This window comes from Corvus kubaryi, unplaced genomic scaffold, assembly GCF_017639235.1.
Source record: "Corvus kubaryi isolate FWS band 111438036 unplaced genomic scaffold, C.kubaryi_AGA036_p1.0 split3-131, whole genome shotgun sequence".
Classification (NCBI taxonomy): Eukaryota; Metazoa; Chordata; class Aves; order Passeriformes; family Corvidae; genus Corvus; species Corvus kubaryi.
This window is the reverse complement of record NW_024582083.1, coordinates 3,153,238-3,170,099: the sequence shown is the minus strand read 5'-3', so window position 1 is coordinate 3,170,099 and position 16,862 is coordinate 3,153,238. Positions and strand designations below refer to the sequence as shown.

General features: G+C 40.7%; 1 protein-coding gene and 1 long non-coding RNA gene across 4 annotated transcripts in view; one reads left to right on the top strand and one right to left on the bottom strand.

The window, feature by feature from the left end:
* The window catches only part of GALNTL6 (polypeptide N-acetylgalactosaminyltransferase like 6), a 446,456-nt gene that overhangs the window by 6,283 nt on the left and 423,311 nt on the right, over positions 1-16,862 (bottom strand). Inside the window, exons 9-11 of the mRNA XM_042014915.1 lie at positions 13,270-13,491; positions 6,147-6,263; positions 81-230 (exon numbers count right to left, since the gene is read on the bottom strand). Of these exons, the coding sequence (XP_041870849.1) occupies positions 81-230; positions 6,147-6,263; positions 13,270-13,491 (489 nt within the window). The remainder of the gene's footprint in view (positions 1-80; positions 231-6,146; positions 6,264-13,269; positions 13,492-16,862) is intronic.
* LOC121658250 overlaps positions 1-16,862 on the top strand; it is a 41,814-nt gene that overhangs the window by 5,804 nt on the left and 19,148 nt on the right. For all 3 annotated transcript variants that reach the window (XR_006013904.1, XR_006013905.1, XR_006013903.1), the window contains one exon: positions 14,734-14,811. This is a non-coding gene — a long non-coding RNA (uncharacterized LOC121658250). The remainder of the gene's footprint in view (positions 1-14,733; positions 14,812-16,862) is intronic.

Genomic DNA, 16,862 nt, shown 5'->3' with positions numbered 1-16,862 from the left:
GGGAAAACACAAGCCTGTGCTAAACTGAATACAGGCTCAAGGCAGTCTGAACCTCCAAGATGCCCCACAGTGAGTCTGACCTTCCTATAGCTCCAGTGCTGGTTTCCCTTCATCCCGTGACAGTCATACAGTGTGACAGGGCTACTGTGCGAGACAGCATCGAAGCAGAACTTCCTGGTGTGAAGTGGCTCCCCAGGGCGGATGTCTTCTCTCCAACCAAAGGTGAAGAGCTAGGAAAACAGTCAGGCAATACAATGATATATTATTAGTGAAAAACGTTTAAAACAACACACAAAGCTTAATGCAAGATTCCCTTTTCGCACACCCCAGATGCCGGTTAATCGAGGTCCTGCCTGTGTACAATTCAGTGATGCCAACTGCCTTAATTAAAGTGCCCCAGTGGCCATGTGGAATATACCCCAGGAAGGTACAATCCCTAATCTCTAGTGACACAGAGAGGGGACATGCTGTATTAAAGCCTTTAGTTAACCCAGTTAAAGCAGCACCTGTAGGATTTCAGCTATCCAGGACTCAGAAAGCCCCTGCCAGTGATGTTCCTTTAGCTCTCATTTGGATCTGAACAAGCTGGCTAGAGATCTTCCCATCATAGCCTCTTTCCCATGTTTAATGAGCAGTTTCCTTCTGTTTATAGGGGACACTGTTACCATCGTCTCTCTCAACTGTCTTTTTTCCCCAAACAACACATGTCAAATGAGCTTCATCTTTCTGCTGTGAAACCTGTGAGGTACAGGCAGCTTGTCAAAGCCCTTTTTCTCGCTGCCTGAGAGGAGTCATGGAGGGTCACAGTTAATAGAGGAATCCTTCTCAATTAGACACCAGCTGTCTGACGTGATGCTGTGACACTGCAGTCTTTCAATCATCAGATGAAGGTGACAGGTCTGACAGCATCAAATTTAAAGACGTGGAGTGCATTTTCCTTTCCACCGACCAATCCTTGCAGAAAAGAGGTTGCAGGTTGTAAATTACTACCTAGAAGCTCTGTCAAGAGTGGTGAGGTTCTTTTCTTTTTTTTTTTTTTTTTTATCTTTTTTTTAAGTGAGTGCTATTCTTTGGCTTTCTGCATGACTTTTGATTTTCCATAGAAAAAAAAAGATGTAACACTGAGAAAGTGAAGCTGTCTTTAAATGAGCAAACTTTGCTAGTAGAAACTGTTCAGCTGAGACAGTTCATGTGGAACTGCATGCAGGCTCGTTATGCAGAGAAGCAGCTTCCCATACTGAGTTCAGCTCCCCATACTGAGCTCAGACTGCCTCCAACAGCTCATCTCAGGTTTCTTTTGGCCCTTATCTAGCACCCTGCTCCTCCAGTGTGTACATTCCCTGACAGAACCGGCTACAAATTGAAGCTTAATAAATATCGTGTGGGTCTGATCCTGAATAATTCTGTGGTGGTTCCCAGATTTTAACCTTTTCATTGCTATAGTAACCTTCTTTCCATGGTTTTCCTAAAAGAAACACCTCTTAAAAACACTGCATCTTCAGTGCTGTACCATCCTCTGAATACCACATTTGAAAGGCATTACTGTCACTCTTGCCTTGTAGGCGCCCGATACAAGCATATATCTGAATATTTACCTTTTTTGTTCTGTGTCTTATTGTAAGCCCTTGTTTTCTGTTAGCTGCTGTTACTCCCTATTTATATCTGTATTAACGGTTTTCTAGAGAGTGTTTTCCTAATCTGTCTCTGTGTCCTGCTTATTTCTTCTATCTCCCCGAGTACACGTTACCTTTATCTGCAGTAAAATGCAGTGGACAGCTTTAACCTCATTTTCAGAGCAATTCCTGCTTTTCAAAAGGTTAAATCTTTTTCCACTTTTCCTCCTGTTTCTTTGAAGCATCATCATGGACTTCCTACAATAACTTATCATTTCACCAGCAAAGACAGAAGTAAGATTTGGTACAGAAAAAGCTATGTTGCTGTTTCTTTAGAAAAAGAGAAGCCTGAGACAATTTTCCTTTAGCAAAAAGCCAACAAAAGCCATTTTTTTAATCTTATCCTTTACTTTTCTACAGACATGTAATAAACCTAGAGTTCAAAGTGATGAATAACAAATACCTAGAGGAATGGTTTGGAACAGTGCTTCTGTGATATTCTCAACTCTCATTACTACTACTGCAGAGAGAGATCCTATTTCAAGACCATCCTCATCTTTCCCAGTGGGTGGCTCGCCAGATTTCTCATTCTGTGCATGAGTGGTGAGCTGAGGGGCCAATTCTTGCTGCTCTCTGGACCTTGGCCTGAGGACTACTACCCCACTGAATGCATCGGTACACCTGAAAGAGCTCAAGCCAGGCTTTAAATCAGATCATACTGATCCAGACTACCCCTTTGCTCTTTCCACTCCTCTGTGGTTTTTGAAGACTGCCAGGGCTGTGTCCTGTTTGCAAGTCAAGACATGGTAGCAGTAGGGGGTTTTTATTCCCTTCCAGTGAAAACTAGGATCTGTGTAATACTAGATCTCAATGTTTAGACTAGCTTAGATTCTTTTTCCTCCTTCTTTATCCTCCCTTTTTTTTTTTTTAACAGTTTTATTTTTAAATCAACAAGTATGTCTTCTCTCTAGTGATACCGTTATAAAACCAGCCTTGTTAGGGACAGGAACTCAGTTTTAGGACTAAGAGAGAGAAGAGAAAAAAAAAAATCATAAAAAAGGTTATACCTCTCTATGCACCCAATTAGTATTAAGATCTTGCAATTACAGACACAACATGAAGTTGTACAGTCTTTCTAATCTCATAATTCTAAGATTTCCTCTTCTAAACAGCAATTTTCCTCCAGTTAACACTGCATCTGGCCAATATAAATATTATCTCTCCACTGCATAATGTCCAACAATGCTACATGTTATTAGCTGGAGCCCAGAGTATATAATGCTCTGCTTTGCCACCACTTGTCACTTTGGATTTCATTGTTCCGTTGTTAGGAACAAACTGTGGCAGATTTTACAAGGAATGGCTGAGCCTTTTTGTACCCTTTTTGTACTTCATTCATTTCTGACTGCTTGTTGATTTGAAACAAGGCTGTGCCGAAATTCCCAGATACATTATTAACAAACAGCAGGCTGATTCTTCACCTGCAACACACAGGGTTGCTGTTCACTGTTCCCTGCTGGACCTAAGAAACCCTCTGTCCTGGCTCAGTGGATGCTCATTCTCCTCTTTTGCCTTCTCTCACACCAGAGTCTGTAAAACATAGCCCCATCCTCTGCATTTCCAATCAAGCAACCCCTCAGCCTTCATGCTTTGCCTTTTCATGTAGCTGAGCCCTGTCATGCAGTAACTGGGAAAATACAGCTTTCCAGCTTCATTTCTAATTGGCACAGGGCCTGAAGAATGATTGCCTGATAAAGCCATTGCCCTGGGACTGTCTTTGGAACAAAGGCCCTTTTGATGCCGTTAATGCTTTCCAGCCTGGCAACATTGCTCTATTACTCGCTGTCTGGCTGGAGTCCGTCAGCTGGTGCTGTGCTTTGGCTGTGCCATTGCACTTGAGGGGACAGCATGTACCCCCACCCAAAGATGAAATGCCATGTTTCAGAGCTGGGCTCTCGCTTGAACTATACCTCCAAGTAGAGAAGAAAGAGCTGGGCACTTGCTGAGCCATGTTAAGAGATGGTGCCTGTCCATGTATTCCCTGGCAAGGCTGGGGAACTTGGTAAGAGACAGTGGTGCCTGCCACTTTTGTTTGCTGTTAGTTATCAGTCCAACAGAGCCCCTGTTTCCCCTGAAGCCAAAAGTTAGCTCTAGGAAGACAGAGGTGGAAGAATGCAGTGCCATATGACATAAAGGGGCCTCCTGCTCCTTTTCTTCCCCTCCGGTTCTTAATTTTGGGGAAGTTTTTGGAAACCATAGTGACACATCCACACTTCTCACCCATCCCCTGTTTACCTGAAAGCCTGCAAGTGCCCCACAAACCTTTTGACTGCTGTTTGCCCAGAGGGGCTTGCACAGCGCTGAGGTGGAAGGTCGTCTTCCTCTCCTGGGGTCTGCTAAACGGCTGTGCCCCTGGCATGGTGGCTGACACTGTAAGCTTTTAATTCCTGCCCTGGAAACATGACATGAATCAAGTGGCACAAAGGATCATCTCTGTCTAGCACTGACGCCTGTTGCACTGGTCACATCAAGCTACTGTAGCCTGCCACCAAACTCTGTAAATTTATACCGAAAGTTACAAGTCCAGCTCATTGTCAATCCATGCTACTCGAAATAAGATAATAATATACTTGATACTTCCTTTAATACTGCTAGTTTCTACTGGTATATCCAGAACTCATGGAGGCTACAAATTCCATGAGATACAAAGAAGGAAGAGGAGCTCTGTGGGGCCGGCCCGGGGTTTGACGCCCCACAGACGAGTGCCACAGCAGCGGCAGGGCTGGCCGCGAGGGGCGCGGGCCGCGAGGGGCGCTGGCCGTGAGGGCCGCAGCCCTTGAGGGCGGCACGCCGGTCCCGCGGCAGGCGCGTTCCGCTGGGCCGCGCTGCCCCCTGCCGCCCGCCCGCCGCACCGCAGCCGCACCGCCCCAGGGATGAGGTGCTCCCGGGAAGGTTTCCACGCTCTCCGGCAGTGCGAGGATATGCGCTGTTCCCCATCAGCCCGGCAGACAGAATTCGTGCTGTGCCTGGGGCACACGTCAAGCACCGAAGTGCTTGAGGCTTCCCAGCTCTGGTTCTGGGATCTGAGGAGCTGGCTGGTTGAACTCCCTTCGTGCCAGCTTCACTACTGGTTCTAATGAAGTCACTTTGTGGCCTTAGTACAGAGTAATAAGACCTTTATATCCAGTCTGATCCCAAACGCTGCAGCACCCTGGAGCACGCTGAAACACGGATTCCTCCCTAACATCCTTTCTCCCTTTGTGTCATTTCCCCTTTGTTCAAGCCTTTATTCTTGTAAAGGATATTTCAAGCCTCCTTTTTCTCTGCTAACTTTTATTTTTTCTCTCATCTTTTCATCTGACTTTTTTTCCTCCTTTCTCATCTCTGGCAGCCTCAGCATTCCCCCCTCCCTTCTTGAGGAGGGTTTGCAGCTTTGCAGATTTTAAAGCCAGAGAACATTGTGATGGTCTAGTCTGGACCCTACAGCTTCCTTCAATTAACTCCTTGAATTACTGTATGTCTTCCAGAAACAAAACAGAATTGTATTTATCTAGTCTTAGCACCCTATCCCCATGCAGTATCTTTGGTAGCTATCTAAAGAAGTCTTCTTTCAGCAACTTCCTTTTTTGCCATGTTGGCACTTCCTAAATTGAGATAATCCTTCAGCTTCTCAGTTTCATGCACTTCCAGCTCTCCTCCTGCATTTCTCAGTATCCTCAGAGCATGATTTTTTGACCTCAGCACTTCAAATACCCCTCAGAACTCCTCTCTCCTGAGCTTTTAAGTTTTTACAAAGTGCCATGTGTGACTGCCAGGTCAATTTTTCTCCTCAGCATTAGGAACCTTTTACTAATCTGGGGCCTTTTCTTGTGAAAGCCATTGCTCACTAAATTTGCTAATAAACGGTTAGGTTGTACTTTTCATCTGGATCCTCTTTGGTCACATTGGCCAGACCCATGGCCTGTGAGTCATGATCCCTTTCCTATGCCACTCACAGTGAGTAAAAATCAGAGCTCTTTTCCTCCATACTCCTGAGAACTAATATTTTTCTACCCAGCCAACCTAAATAAGCCTTTATAATATTGAGCCTTTTGAAATGTTTTTTTGCTTGCTTTTACCCATTTATCTCGCTTATACCTCGTATTTGTTTAAAATGCTTATTGAGATGAAAGCATAAAAACAGACAATGACTGGAGCTGTACAAGGCCTGGTACTATATTTAAAATATTTACAGGTAACTAAACCAAAATCAGCATGTTTTCATGACACAGTTGGAGAGAATGGGGCCTCAAAAAAGCTCTCTGGGCATTGAAATTCCTTTTGGAAGTGAAGACAGCCCAAGTGGCTGTTGGAATTTCTGAGGTTATGTTAAGGAGTACTTTATAAAAGCCATTAAGGTCAGTAATAATTCACAAATTATTTCTACATTCGGTTTTACCTTAAGAAAAGGAGAAGCCCTCAGAAAAATGTTTAAAAGCTGGAAAAGAGAAGCAGCAATGTTACCCTGATTTTCTCTTTCCACCATTAAAATACCTGTTCATGTGACCACGTTCGTTCTGAGCCGTCCTTCACACAGATGTCCAGCCTCAGCTCCGTCCCCGTGGCTCCGTGTTTGCTGTCCACACAGAGGTTGGCTGCCACATTTCGAATCTGCAAGACCAAACAGCAACATTTTCCATTAAACTGGGCTGCAGAAAAGAGCTTTCAGTGTCAGGGGTTAGGAATTTAGCTCGGAAGGACTTGAGATTGACCATCGGTTACATAAAACTGGTAGGTATTACTTTTTACAGGGTAGAGAGCCATGTCCTGGAATAAACTACTCTTTTTAGGAGCAGCTTCAGAAGAATCAAAGTTTGAAATATTTTGCTTAACAAATGAAAGGTAGGTCTTATGAAATATATTCATGCAAAAAAACAAAAAGAAAAAAAGTCTGAGAAGTTCAAAGCTTATCTGACTGCTTCTTCCTTCCTATGACAGCAAGAGAGATCAACAGTATTAGAAGGAACTGATTGTATGAGTCCGTCCCAGGCATGGGAGCAGCAGTATGCATTAAAAATTCAGGCATGCCCTGTTCCAATCCATGCTCTTACTTTGACACAGTAACACCATTGTAGATAAGGTCACACACTACACCCTGAAGTGCATAAAATTAAAAAGTACTTAACAAATCTGCACTGAAACTTATGCTAACCCATGGAGGTTCCTTCTGCATGCCTGCTGCAAACACTGCAGTGTAACTTGTTCTTAAAAGGAAAATCTTGTTCTTGAGGCTGAAGCAAGTGAGTAATAACTAATCTGTGACTATCAATCATACCAGTTATGTACTACTGTTGACAGGTATATTTTCTTTGAAACACTGGGTTGAAAATATTTGCCCACTGCCACCAAAAAGAGCAAAATCCTAAATTTGTTTTGCAAATAGTTGCACACTTCACCTTGAGTACCTTAGTTGGGCTAGTTAAAAATCCTTTAGACACCTCCACAATGAAAAGGATTTCTTAAAAAATCTTACCCTCTCAATGAGATAAACAGAAACTGAGTAATCAAAGTGCATGGAAACACGTACAAATTCTATATGTATAATATATAGAAACCAGTGCACATTTTGACATTCTGGATGCTACTTTTATCCTTTTTAAAAGAAAGCTAGATGCTGGATGGAGATACAATTGAGTAGTCATTTGTGTTTTTTCATGAAAAATACTTTAGAAGTCACTGCTGTTGCCATAATATGCCAGACAAATGTACATATCACCACTGCATACCTCATACACATCCCAAGGACGGAAAACTTCTCAGCATTGCACAAAACATTGCAAGGAGGGGAAATACTTCTGTATGCCAGAGCTACTCTGCTCTTTTTCTGACCCTAGAGGAGTAGGATCCAATCTATTAACCATGAGAAAGAAAGATTTACACAGATGGGAAAGCAACAGGTAGTGGAGAAAATGTAAAAAACTTTACCTTCAGGAAAGGTTTTAGGAGGTTATCTTAGAAAAGAGCAGACTGGGCAGAAGATGGGAGAGCATCAGTTTGAGCAACTGCCTCCAGGAACCTTGGATCCTTCACAAGAGCTCAGAGAAGCACTTGTTTTAAAACTTGGACCAGACTAGTCCTAGGATATTTTTTCTATTTTCAATACAATAAAAATTGCTAAGGATGAGGTAAAACACTAGCTGTTTATACACACAACCAGATGCAGAAATCCAGCACTGGGCAGCCCCACAGTAAAAAAGATGAAAGGTAATTAGTTCTCAACAACCTTCATTTTCATATCATCCAGCAAAAGAGGCAGGAAAGAATAATGAGTGGAATAGAATTTAATGTCATATTTTTAAAGTTTCATGTGAAATACCTACATCAAGTATAATTTTTTTTTGAGAACATTCAATCATTACTCAATGCACTTAAATTTCAATTGTATAGATAAAGATTTCTGGTCTAATAGAAAATTAAATGATACATCAGTTCAGTTCTCACAGCATGCAAGTTAATTAAAATGGAACTGCTAACAATTGCCATTAATAATTGGGTATATTTATGTGATTCAGAATTGTAAAATGACAGTGAATATGCTCCATGTCCAATTAATGCTTACTGCATTAAAAGGCTTTCATAATTTTGTCTCGATGGCATCGCTCCATCCCAGTCTTCGTCATTTGGACTGTGCAGTAAATGTGTTCAGTCCATTTCTGGAAAAGGCTTGAGCTGAAGCTACATTTAGTTCCTTCACTGCTGGAATCTCTCTCACGTTCTTTATTTCCTCCCCTCTTCCCTCTGCTCCTGAAAGGTTTGCTTGAGTTAGATTTTCCTCTGTTTGTTTGCAGCTTACATGTTAGCTCATCCTTTTTCTGTTTCATCCTTTCAGCTGCAGAAGGGTTGTGATTTGATTTTTGTTCTCTTTTTGTAATAAGGCATTTCAGTCAAGTCTGTGCTTTTGTTCTCTGGCGCTTCTGTGTGGCCTTGGCAGTTGCCAGAAACTGAACTGAGCCATCATGCCAGAGCCAGAGCCACAGGGAATGTTCTGCCAAGTATCAGCACCACACAGCCTGCAAATCCCATAAGATGCTTCCATGGACAAAGGAGGGAAAGCAGAAGCACAGGGACTTTTTTTCCCCCTCATTTATACACCAATATGCATTTAAACTGCCTTGTCTCCAGTCACACAACATAATGGATTTAGGATTTTTGAGGTTATGAGTTACAACTCGAAAACAAATAGCTAGTGATCCTAACACATTTCCAACATTCATATTTGTGCAGCTGTAAGACCAAGGATGAACAGGAGACAGATTTTATCAGCCATGCAGGTAGAGCATTGAGTTGCTACATACAAAACTTACTTGCTCAACCTCAAATGCCATCATTTGTACACACAGATAAACGTACAGGAAAAGTGTGCTTCCAAGGACTCCCACGTATGGACTGACAAGAATGGTTAGTGGTGATATTAAAGGCTGTTTCAGAATTAAATAAATTCTGGCACAAGCACAGGACACTGTCTGTAAGTCATTACACATACTTAGTTCTTGAAATGCCATCCTAACTCACCTTGAGACTATGGACACTGTAGTCCTTACAGAGAGCAGATGAGGTGTAGAAGCATAGAGAATATAGCTTCCCAGAGCCCAGCAGTTATTTTGACCAACATTCTTTGATAATTCTAAAACTCTACAACTTTTCCCAGGCAAGTGAGTTCCTGCAAGATTTGCTGTTGAGGTAGTGGGTGATGTCCTGGCTCCTGCAGCTTTGCCCTGCCTGCACTGGAGCCAGGCTGTCACCCAGGGACAACTCAGCCTTCATGGAGCCAGGGAGGGGTGAGCCCGAGCAGGAGAGGTAAATTCCCAGGCGTTCTGGGAGCTGCCCTGCATGCTCATCATGACATGAAACTGTCTACGTCAAAAGCAGAAAGAGGGAAAGTGTAGCAATCTAAAGACAAGTGTATGTTCAATATGGTCATCTGTGAACAGTAACTGTGGAGATGGTTTTAGAACAATCCTTAGGGAAACAGTAACAACAGAAGCACCTCGGTGCTATCAGTTTATATAATACTTTCCCTATATCTGATTTAATCCCTCAATATGAAAATGGCTTTAACGCTTAGAAGACATTAGCAATATTCATTTATGTTACTTTTTTTTGTTTGAGCAGCGCTTACAGCCAGTTTTAGTGCACTGCTTACATTCTCAGATAACCCTACGGCCATCAATATCTACGGATTCAATATGGAAAAACGAGCCACTTCTCCTGTCAACTGATACACAGTAATTTTAGAAGTATTTATCCTTTGTGTACGCCATAAAAAAGAAAAAGTCAAAGGTAAAGAAGTCAAACACTGCCAAAGACCTCACTGAAGAAACAGGGGACTGTCATTCAGTGTGATACTGATCTTGATAAAAGACTTTGAACAGTCCATCTGTGCAGCTGTGCAGCACTCAGTCTGTGCAGGGTGGGGTTGTATCACTTTTGTACAACAGATATGTGACACTTTCTGGGCTCAGATTGACTCATTAAGGGTATGAGTATGACACATTTTAAAAAAAGGAAAATAACAAAAGAGAAGGTAGTGAGTTCTTAGGCTTTAATCTTTTTTCAAATGTGCCACTTGATTATGTGCAACATTTTCATGTCAGTGCTGTAAAACAGTTCTGTAAAATCCATGAATTTGGGGCCGAGAAAGGAGTGCTTTCAGGTCCTACAGCTTAGCAATGCTGCAGTGACTGAGACACTTCCTCATTAAATTACTGAAGTTCATGTAACAGCAAGTGAAACCAAGCTTAAATAATTCCCTTTTGACTCAGTAAAACAACTTTTTTTTGCATCACCTTGATTATAGGACTCATGAAATCTAAAATAAATGACAATGTCTGATATTATATGATTGATTTACAGTAAAATGTGGTTTTAAAGGTATTGGAAGCTGTGATATTTGCACAATATACACAATATGTTTGTGCAGGATCACAGCTTGTAGATTCATGAGTACTTCCTAAGAAAACACCTGGTGTCCAATTCACATCTATTGTTTTACGTAGTAGAACTTCAAATACACATTACAAATAAATTATTCTGTCTTAGAAAGACCATGGGATGGGTATTACTGTTTTCAACTGGCACCAGACTTCCCAATATATTCAAAAGAGTAAGAACAAAACCTAATTGAACACTTTCCTCTTTTCCACAGTGGAAAAGAGTGCAGTTACTTCACTCAAACACAGAACTGACAGTCTCACTAACCTTAATCTGTCTGGATTTGCTATTACATTGCTCTACTGCACATATTTCAGACGTTACAAGGTAGAACAGATTATCAAGGGAACATACACCCTGCCAGCTACAAGGACAAAAGGCACAAACACACATAAGAGATAAGGCCATGACAAGTGTAGTAAAAAAGATTGCTTTTTGTTTTCCAAATGTCCTTCTTTTCCATCAAAAACAGATTTTGTCAAGAAATGTAAGAGTCGGATTTTAAATAAATGTGTTTGTAAAAAAAGAGGAGTTGAGCAGAGGCTGTTTATGAGACGTCTGCTTTCACACCACATGCTTTTACTAGCTAGATATCAAAATACTAGAGCCAAACTTGTCTGAGTACTTCATTGTTTACTCTTTCTCAGACTGGCATAGGCAAGCAGATGTAAAGTATTTCCAAATAGGGTACTAAATGAGTCAGTGTTGGCACAGACTTTTGGTGTGTATAATCAGCAAGGTTTCTAGAGCTGAGTGATTTTTACAAAGCAGTAACATTACAGTCTGCTTCCGTCTTTCAGATTCTCACAGACATTGACCTTCAAGTTTTTCCAAGGTCCTCGCAAGTGCCAACAAATTAATTAAAACTGCACAGGAATGGGACAGTCTCAGGAAAAACAAGAGTAGCAGGGCTGAAAGCTCTCTTCTTGTTATTTTAGTGAAAGTATGTTTTAGACAAAAAAGAAAATCTTTGGTCTTCATGTCCTTCCTAAGAACTTAGTAAATGCTTTTAAGGCACAGACCTCACACCACTGATACGATCTTTGATTTACTTCTAAAAATACTTGGGTTTATGCAAAGATTATATTAATATTGCTATGAAAAAAATGAATACCTGAATCACAAGCTCCTCCTCTTAGACCCTCTTGATTGAGGTTAAGGATCATCCAGCTGGCCAGAGAAATTACACATCTGATCACAGTCCTCCAATGTATGTATGTATACAATGCATGTATACATGTGGAAGATAGTGAAGGAAGATCACAGTAGCAGTCATAGCAATCTGATCCAGTCTGACTTCTACTGATAAATTCCTTACCACTTGGTACACATTAATCTCATAAAGTGGGTAGCAGCACCAAAAAGAAGAAGCTTTAACAACAAAGGAATTCATTACTGCCAAGAAGTAGCAAACAGTAAGACACATATAATTGGAGTTTTTCTGTAACTGATAGTTTATAAAGAAGAATTAAGGATTGCTAGTACCACAGAAAGTTATTTTAAAAATTTCACTATGAGGTAATTTCCTTTTCTAAAAAGAAATTCTGGGGAATAGTAGAGGAACCTATGTTTAGAAGTCTATGGTCCAGTCTTGACCACTGGGAATATGCAGACTTGAGTCTGATCTTACCAAATGTTTTGGTCAAAGTTTCAACTTCATACTTTGGTTTCAAATACGACAGTTATTTTCTGGGAGCTACAAGAACATCTGAAAAATCAGAGAAGGCTAGGACTCACAGTACAGATATTCCTATGGTTTATAAAAAAGCAACACAATACATTGGAGGAGTGAAGCCTTCTTTATGTATCTTAATGAACTGAGAGGAAAAAGCCCTCTGCACACAACCTATCGACAGAGTGAAGCTGCTGTAGTTCTTGGGGGCAAAGGTCACAGCAATTTTTCAGTGCAACTAAGGAAGTAATTTCCTCTCCATGCACTACTTGTGTTCTCAATTCTTCTGCACAAAACAAACTGTCAAAGCAAGGTTTGCTACAGCTCTGCTCTTCAGAGAGGTCTGAAAGCAGAACATCTTTGATCACAGGTGAAGATTTGCAGCTGGCTGTTTGCTCACCCCCTGTTCTGGAGTGATGCTCAGATACTGGCTTCTCTTTTGTGGTCTCTCCCTCCCCTCATCCATCAATGGAGAAATTGTATTTGTCTGCTACTAGTACTCAGTGATGACAGCACCTACAGAATGCAGAGAACAGCTGAGCAAAATCAATCATTTTAAAAGGAAAGTATCCAGGCCTTGCTTGTCACATTTCACATGTCAGCAAACTGAACTCCATCTGCACGCAATTGTCCTTGTAAGGACAGGAGGAGGTATTCAAGTAGATATGCAAAAACCCCCAAGCATTGACTTCAGACTTCCTTTTTACTAAGGTGACTCTCTGAATCTAAGATCTTCTTGCGACATACAGTAATGAGTGCTCTTTTCCTCATTCTTGTCCTCATTGTGCCTACATTGTATGCCCCGTACACACAAAGTTGTAATGAGTTACAAAAGCAACGGTGATAGTTCTAAGACATGGCAGTTTCTCATTTTAATGGATAGTTCAGGGATTGCTTCAACCACTGTGAACTTCCTTAATAACACTACTTACCACCAGGTTTACTCTGATTTAATAATTTTAATTTCCCACAATCTAAAACGTTAGACTCATTTAAATTTGATCTATTCCTCACCTCCCCCCATGCAGCAGGTGGAGGCTCCACAGGAGGGTAGTATTTGGGGACATCCCAAGCCACTGCAGCCATGAACCACTTGAAATCTTTACACTTAAGGTGCTTGCGCAGCTCCTTCTGGGCAGAGATGTCACCAGTTGAGAGATGTCTGTACTCAGGCCGTCGCTGGTAAATGTATTCTGCAAACTCATCCATCCATGTCTCTGCCACTCGCTTCAGGTTCTGCGTGGCACAAAAAAGAGCAAACATTAATTTCTTCATGCTTTGAGTGGTTGACACTCATAATAGGGAAAATTTTAAACAAAACAAAACAAGAAATCAGCCTTCCACACAACTTTTAAGCTTAGCTGGTCTCATTTCTCAGTCTTAAAACCTGGAAAAGTTCCAGTAACCATATGCTATCTTCATTACAGTGTTGAGCAAACACTACAGAGTATTAAGTACCCTGCTTCCCTGCTGGCTCTGTGAGAGACAGTCTTCTGTCTGTTGAACATCTTACTTTCCTTCATATTCCTTATGCATAGTCTTCATATGAATTTTTGATTAATGATGGATGTTGAACAGAAATTTTCTTTCAGCTGCTTACATTGGTACCTGTTTCTTCCCTCTTAGTTCAGACCTCCTAATGTGGAAGAATGGTTCAAATTATTCCTTCTGATATATTTCACTTTGCATTTAAAAGGCATCTGAATTTCAATCTGTCATGATACCGCTTAGTCACCAAGCAATTCCTACCTAAATTTTAGGGTCAGGTCTTACATGTGCATGTTTGGGGGCAAGCAGCCATGAGCGTGCTGTGCCCCATCTCACAGCTGGTTTTGCACAACCTGTGGGCTGGAGCTGGAAGGTTTGCTGTGCTGCCATGCTACTGAGTTCTGTGCAAGGCATAGCACATATGCCTCAAAGGGAATATACTTGAAGCAAAACACCTGGCATAGGTACAACAACCTGTGGCTTTCTGCACTCACTCACCCGATGAAGATATCTAAGACTATTTAGGTTCTGTGAAACCCAGTTCTGGCTTGTGTTCCACAAAGTTTATTTTTGTTGGCATTTTATAGGAAACAGAATTATCTATTTTGCTGCATAAGAATTTATTCAAATTATAATTAATTAAATTAACTGCCTCAAATTACAAAATAAAACAAATACCATTGCAAAGAAAAATTCTGGGTAGACTGAAGTGAAATATTTTGTTGTTATTTACCACCAAGAAGGGGGCATTTTTTTCTGTATTTTTGTTTGTTTTTAAAATTCCTCCTGCAGCTCAAGCCACACAAATTTATATGCAGATGCTGTAGAGGAGTATGGGCTGAGTCTATTCTGTATTGCCACAGCTGCCCAATAACCTTTTATCTCACCAACAAAGCAACATCTCCCTGGATAGCATTGAGACACTAGGGTGTTCTTATTGCTTTGTTTGTAAAAACAAGATAATCAAGTTTTATAATATTCTTTTTATAGAACACTAACTGCGAAATGCTGAGATTCACTCTGTAATAAGCTGGAGGACAACATACATCTGATTATCATCAACATAAGGTAATGTTTCTTTTCAGAACATCCTCTGCATCTAAGTAAGCCGGATTCATACTCTGACTTGCCTTCAAGATTCACTGGAAAATTCCTTCCCTGAATTTTATTAATCCACATAAACTAAATGTCTCTGAACTAATAAGGCTTATCTGAATACAAAGACAGCAAGACACAGAACAAAGGAAGTACTTTTAGCTGACACTGCAAGGTAAGTTTCTATGTGCTTTCTCTCTGTGAAGCAAGTATGTTAAAACCTGCAGGGATAAAGCAAGTAACATTAAAGCAGTGTAAGAATTCACAACACTCATATATCCCTATTCAAAAATGGCTTGTGCTCCAAATAAGTTTGACTTGTGTTGTAATGTCATGAAAACCTAAATAACTTTACAAGAAATTAGAATTCAAGAACTGGGTAGGACAAAGAAAACCAGAAAAAATTCAAGAATATCATCTAAATGACAAAGTCACCTTTCTGGCAGAAAACTTGTAATACAGAAATTTTCTAACAAGTAAAAAGACTATGTGATGAGGTTTTGTACATGAGGCAAAAAAATATGATTAGGAACATTAAACAAAAAGCCAAAATAATGAAAATACGTGTGATTTCTGGCGTATCTTTCACTGCAATGCTGTATACCTCATTTGCTATCATGCCAATGCAGTTTAGGACTGTTCTGTAAAATATTTTTTTTGCAATCATTTTATCTGATAGGCTATTTTCATATGTAAAAACCATACTGTAAAAAGAGCCATACAGTAAAAGTATTCAGGTTAACTCTTGCAGCAGCTCACCCCACCAATATTAAGAGTAGTCTCTGATGGACTTTTTTCTTTAGCTACTTGGCTGCTCTAAAAGACTGCATTCTGCTTTAGATGATTGTAACTGATAAAACATAAGTCCAACAAAAATCTTGATATTATACCTGGTGACTAACTCAAAATTCTAATTCACCAGTCAAAAATTTTTTGTTTTCTAATAACACCTTTATAACTGGGTTTTGTGTGTGTTTATGTGTAAATCCACCGAAACATTGTATTAAAGAAAGGCAGTTCTTTCCACCATTCCCCAAGTATCAGGTAGGACACTTCGGACAAACCTATTTAAAACTTTGCTTCCCTGTTCTTCCAAAACCATTCTTTCCATCACATGCTAAAAATTGCCTGTAATGAAATTGTTTATTATCCTTACTATGTTTATACATCGATGTCATAAGCCAAACCCTTATGAGGCAGCCCTTTTAATTCCAATATTTTTTTTTTTAAATATACAAACTCTTGATTTGCTAGCTCTAAATCTCCAGACTATGAACATGACCAAAAGGAACACTATGCTCTGGAGTAGTGAGAAGCTGTTTCTGAAGCAAGCACTCAGCATCTAAACAACTTAGTTTTAAAGAGGTTTGTTGACCTCAGTTAGCCTGGGTTAGCATTTCTTAGCCTTATTACCACTATACAAGTTCAGCAATCACCATACGTTCTTTTAACATAATTGTGTCCAGACTAGTAGTAAAACTCCCCATACTTGAATTGAATGCAGTCAGGAAGAGCTGCTGTACTGAAAGCTGGTCTGGTGCAACCTTGCACAAAAAAGGCAAACATCATTTGCACTCTTATTTAGAATGTGCTAACCCAGCATGTTCCTGGACCAAAAATACAAGCTGTCCAAGATGAGATGGGTGAACTTGTAAGCTGAAAATCCCCATTCTGTGGCTGTCTAGCAGCATTATAAGTTGCAGAGAACCTCTTAGGATCATAACTCTTCTCTGCAAATTATGGCAGGGAGCTGCAGGGCTTTTACTCATCCTATCTGCGGAGCACAACCAAAATGAGAGCCCTCATCTCTGACCACTTTAAGGCCTACCAATCAAATTACTTACTGTAAGGTAAGGATGTGATTTCAAGTCCTTTATGAGTCTTCCAGAGTTGCCATTCCCATAATCTCAGTGGATGTCTTGACAGAGTGGATGGAGGAAGGAGGATGGTCACTTCCTCCTTGCCTGACCCTTAGGTGAGGCTAGATACAATCCGAGCATGTCATATAAGCCCCACAAGTGGGA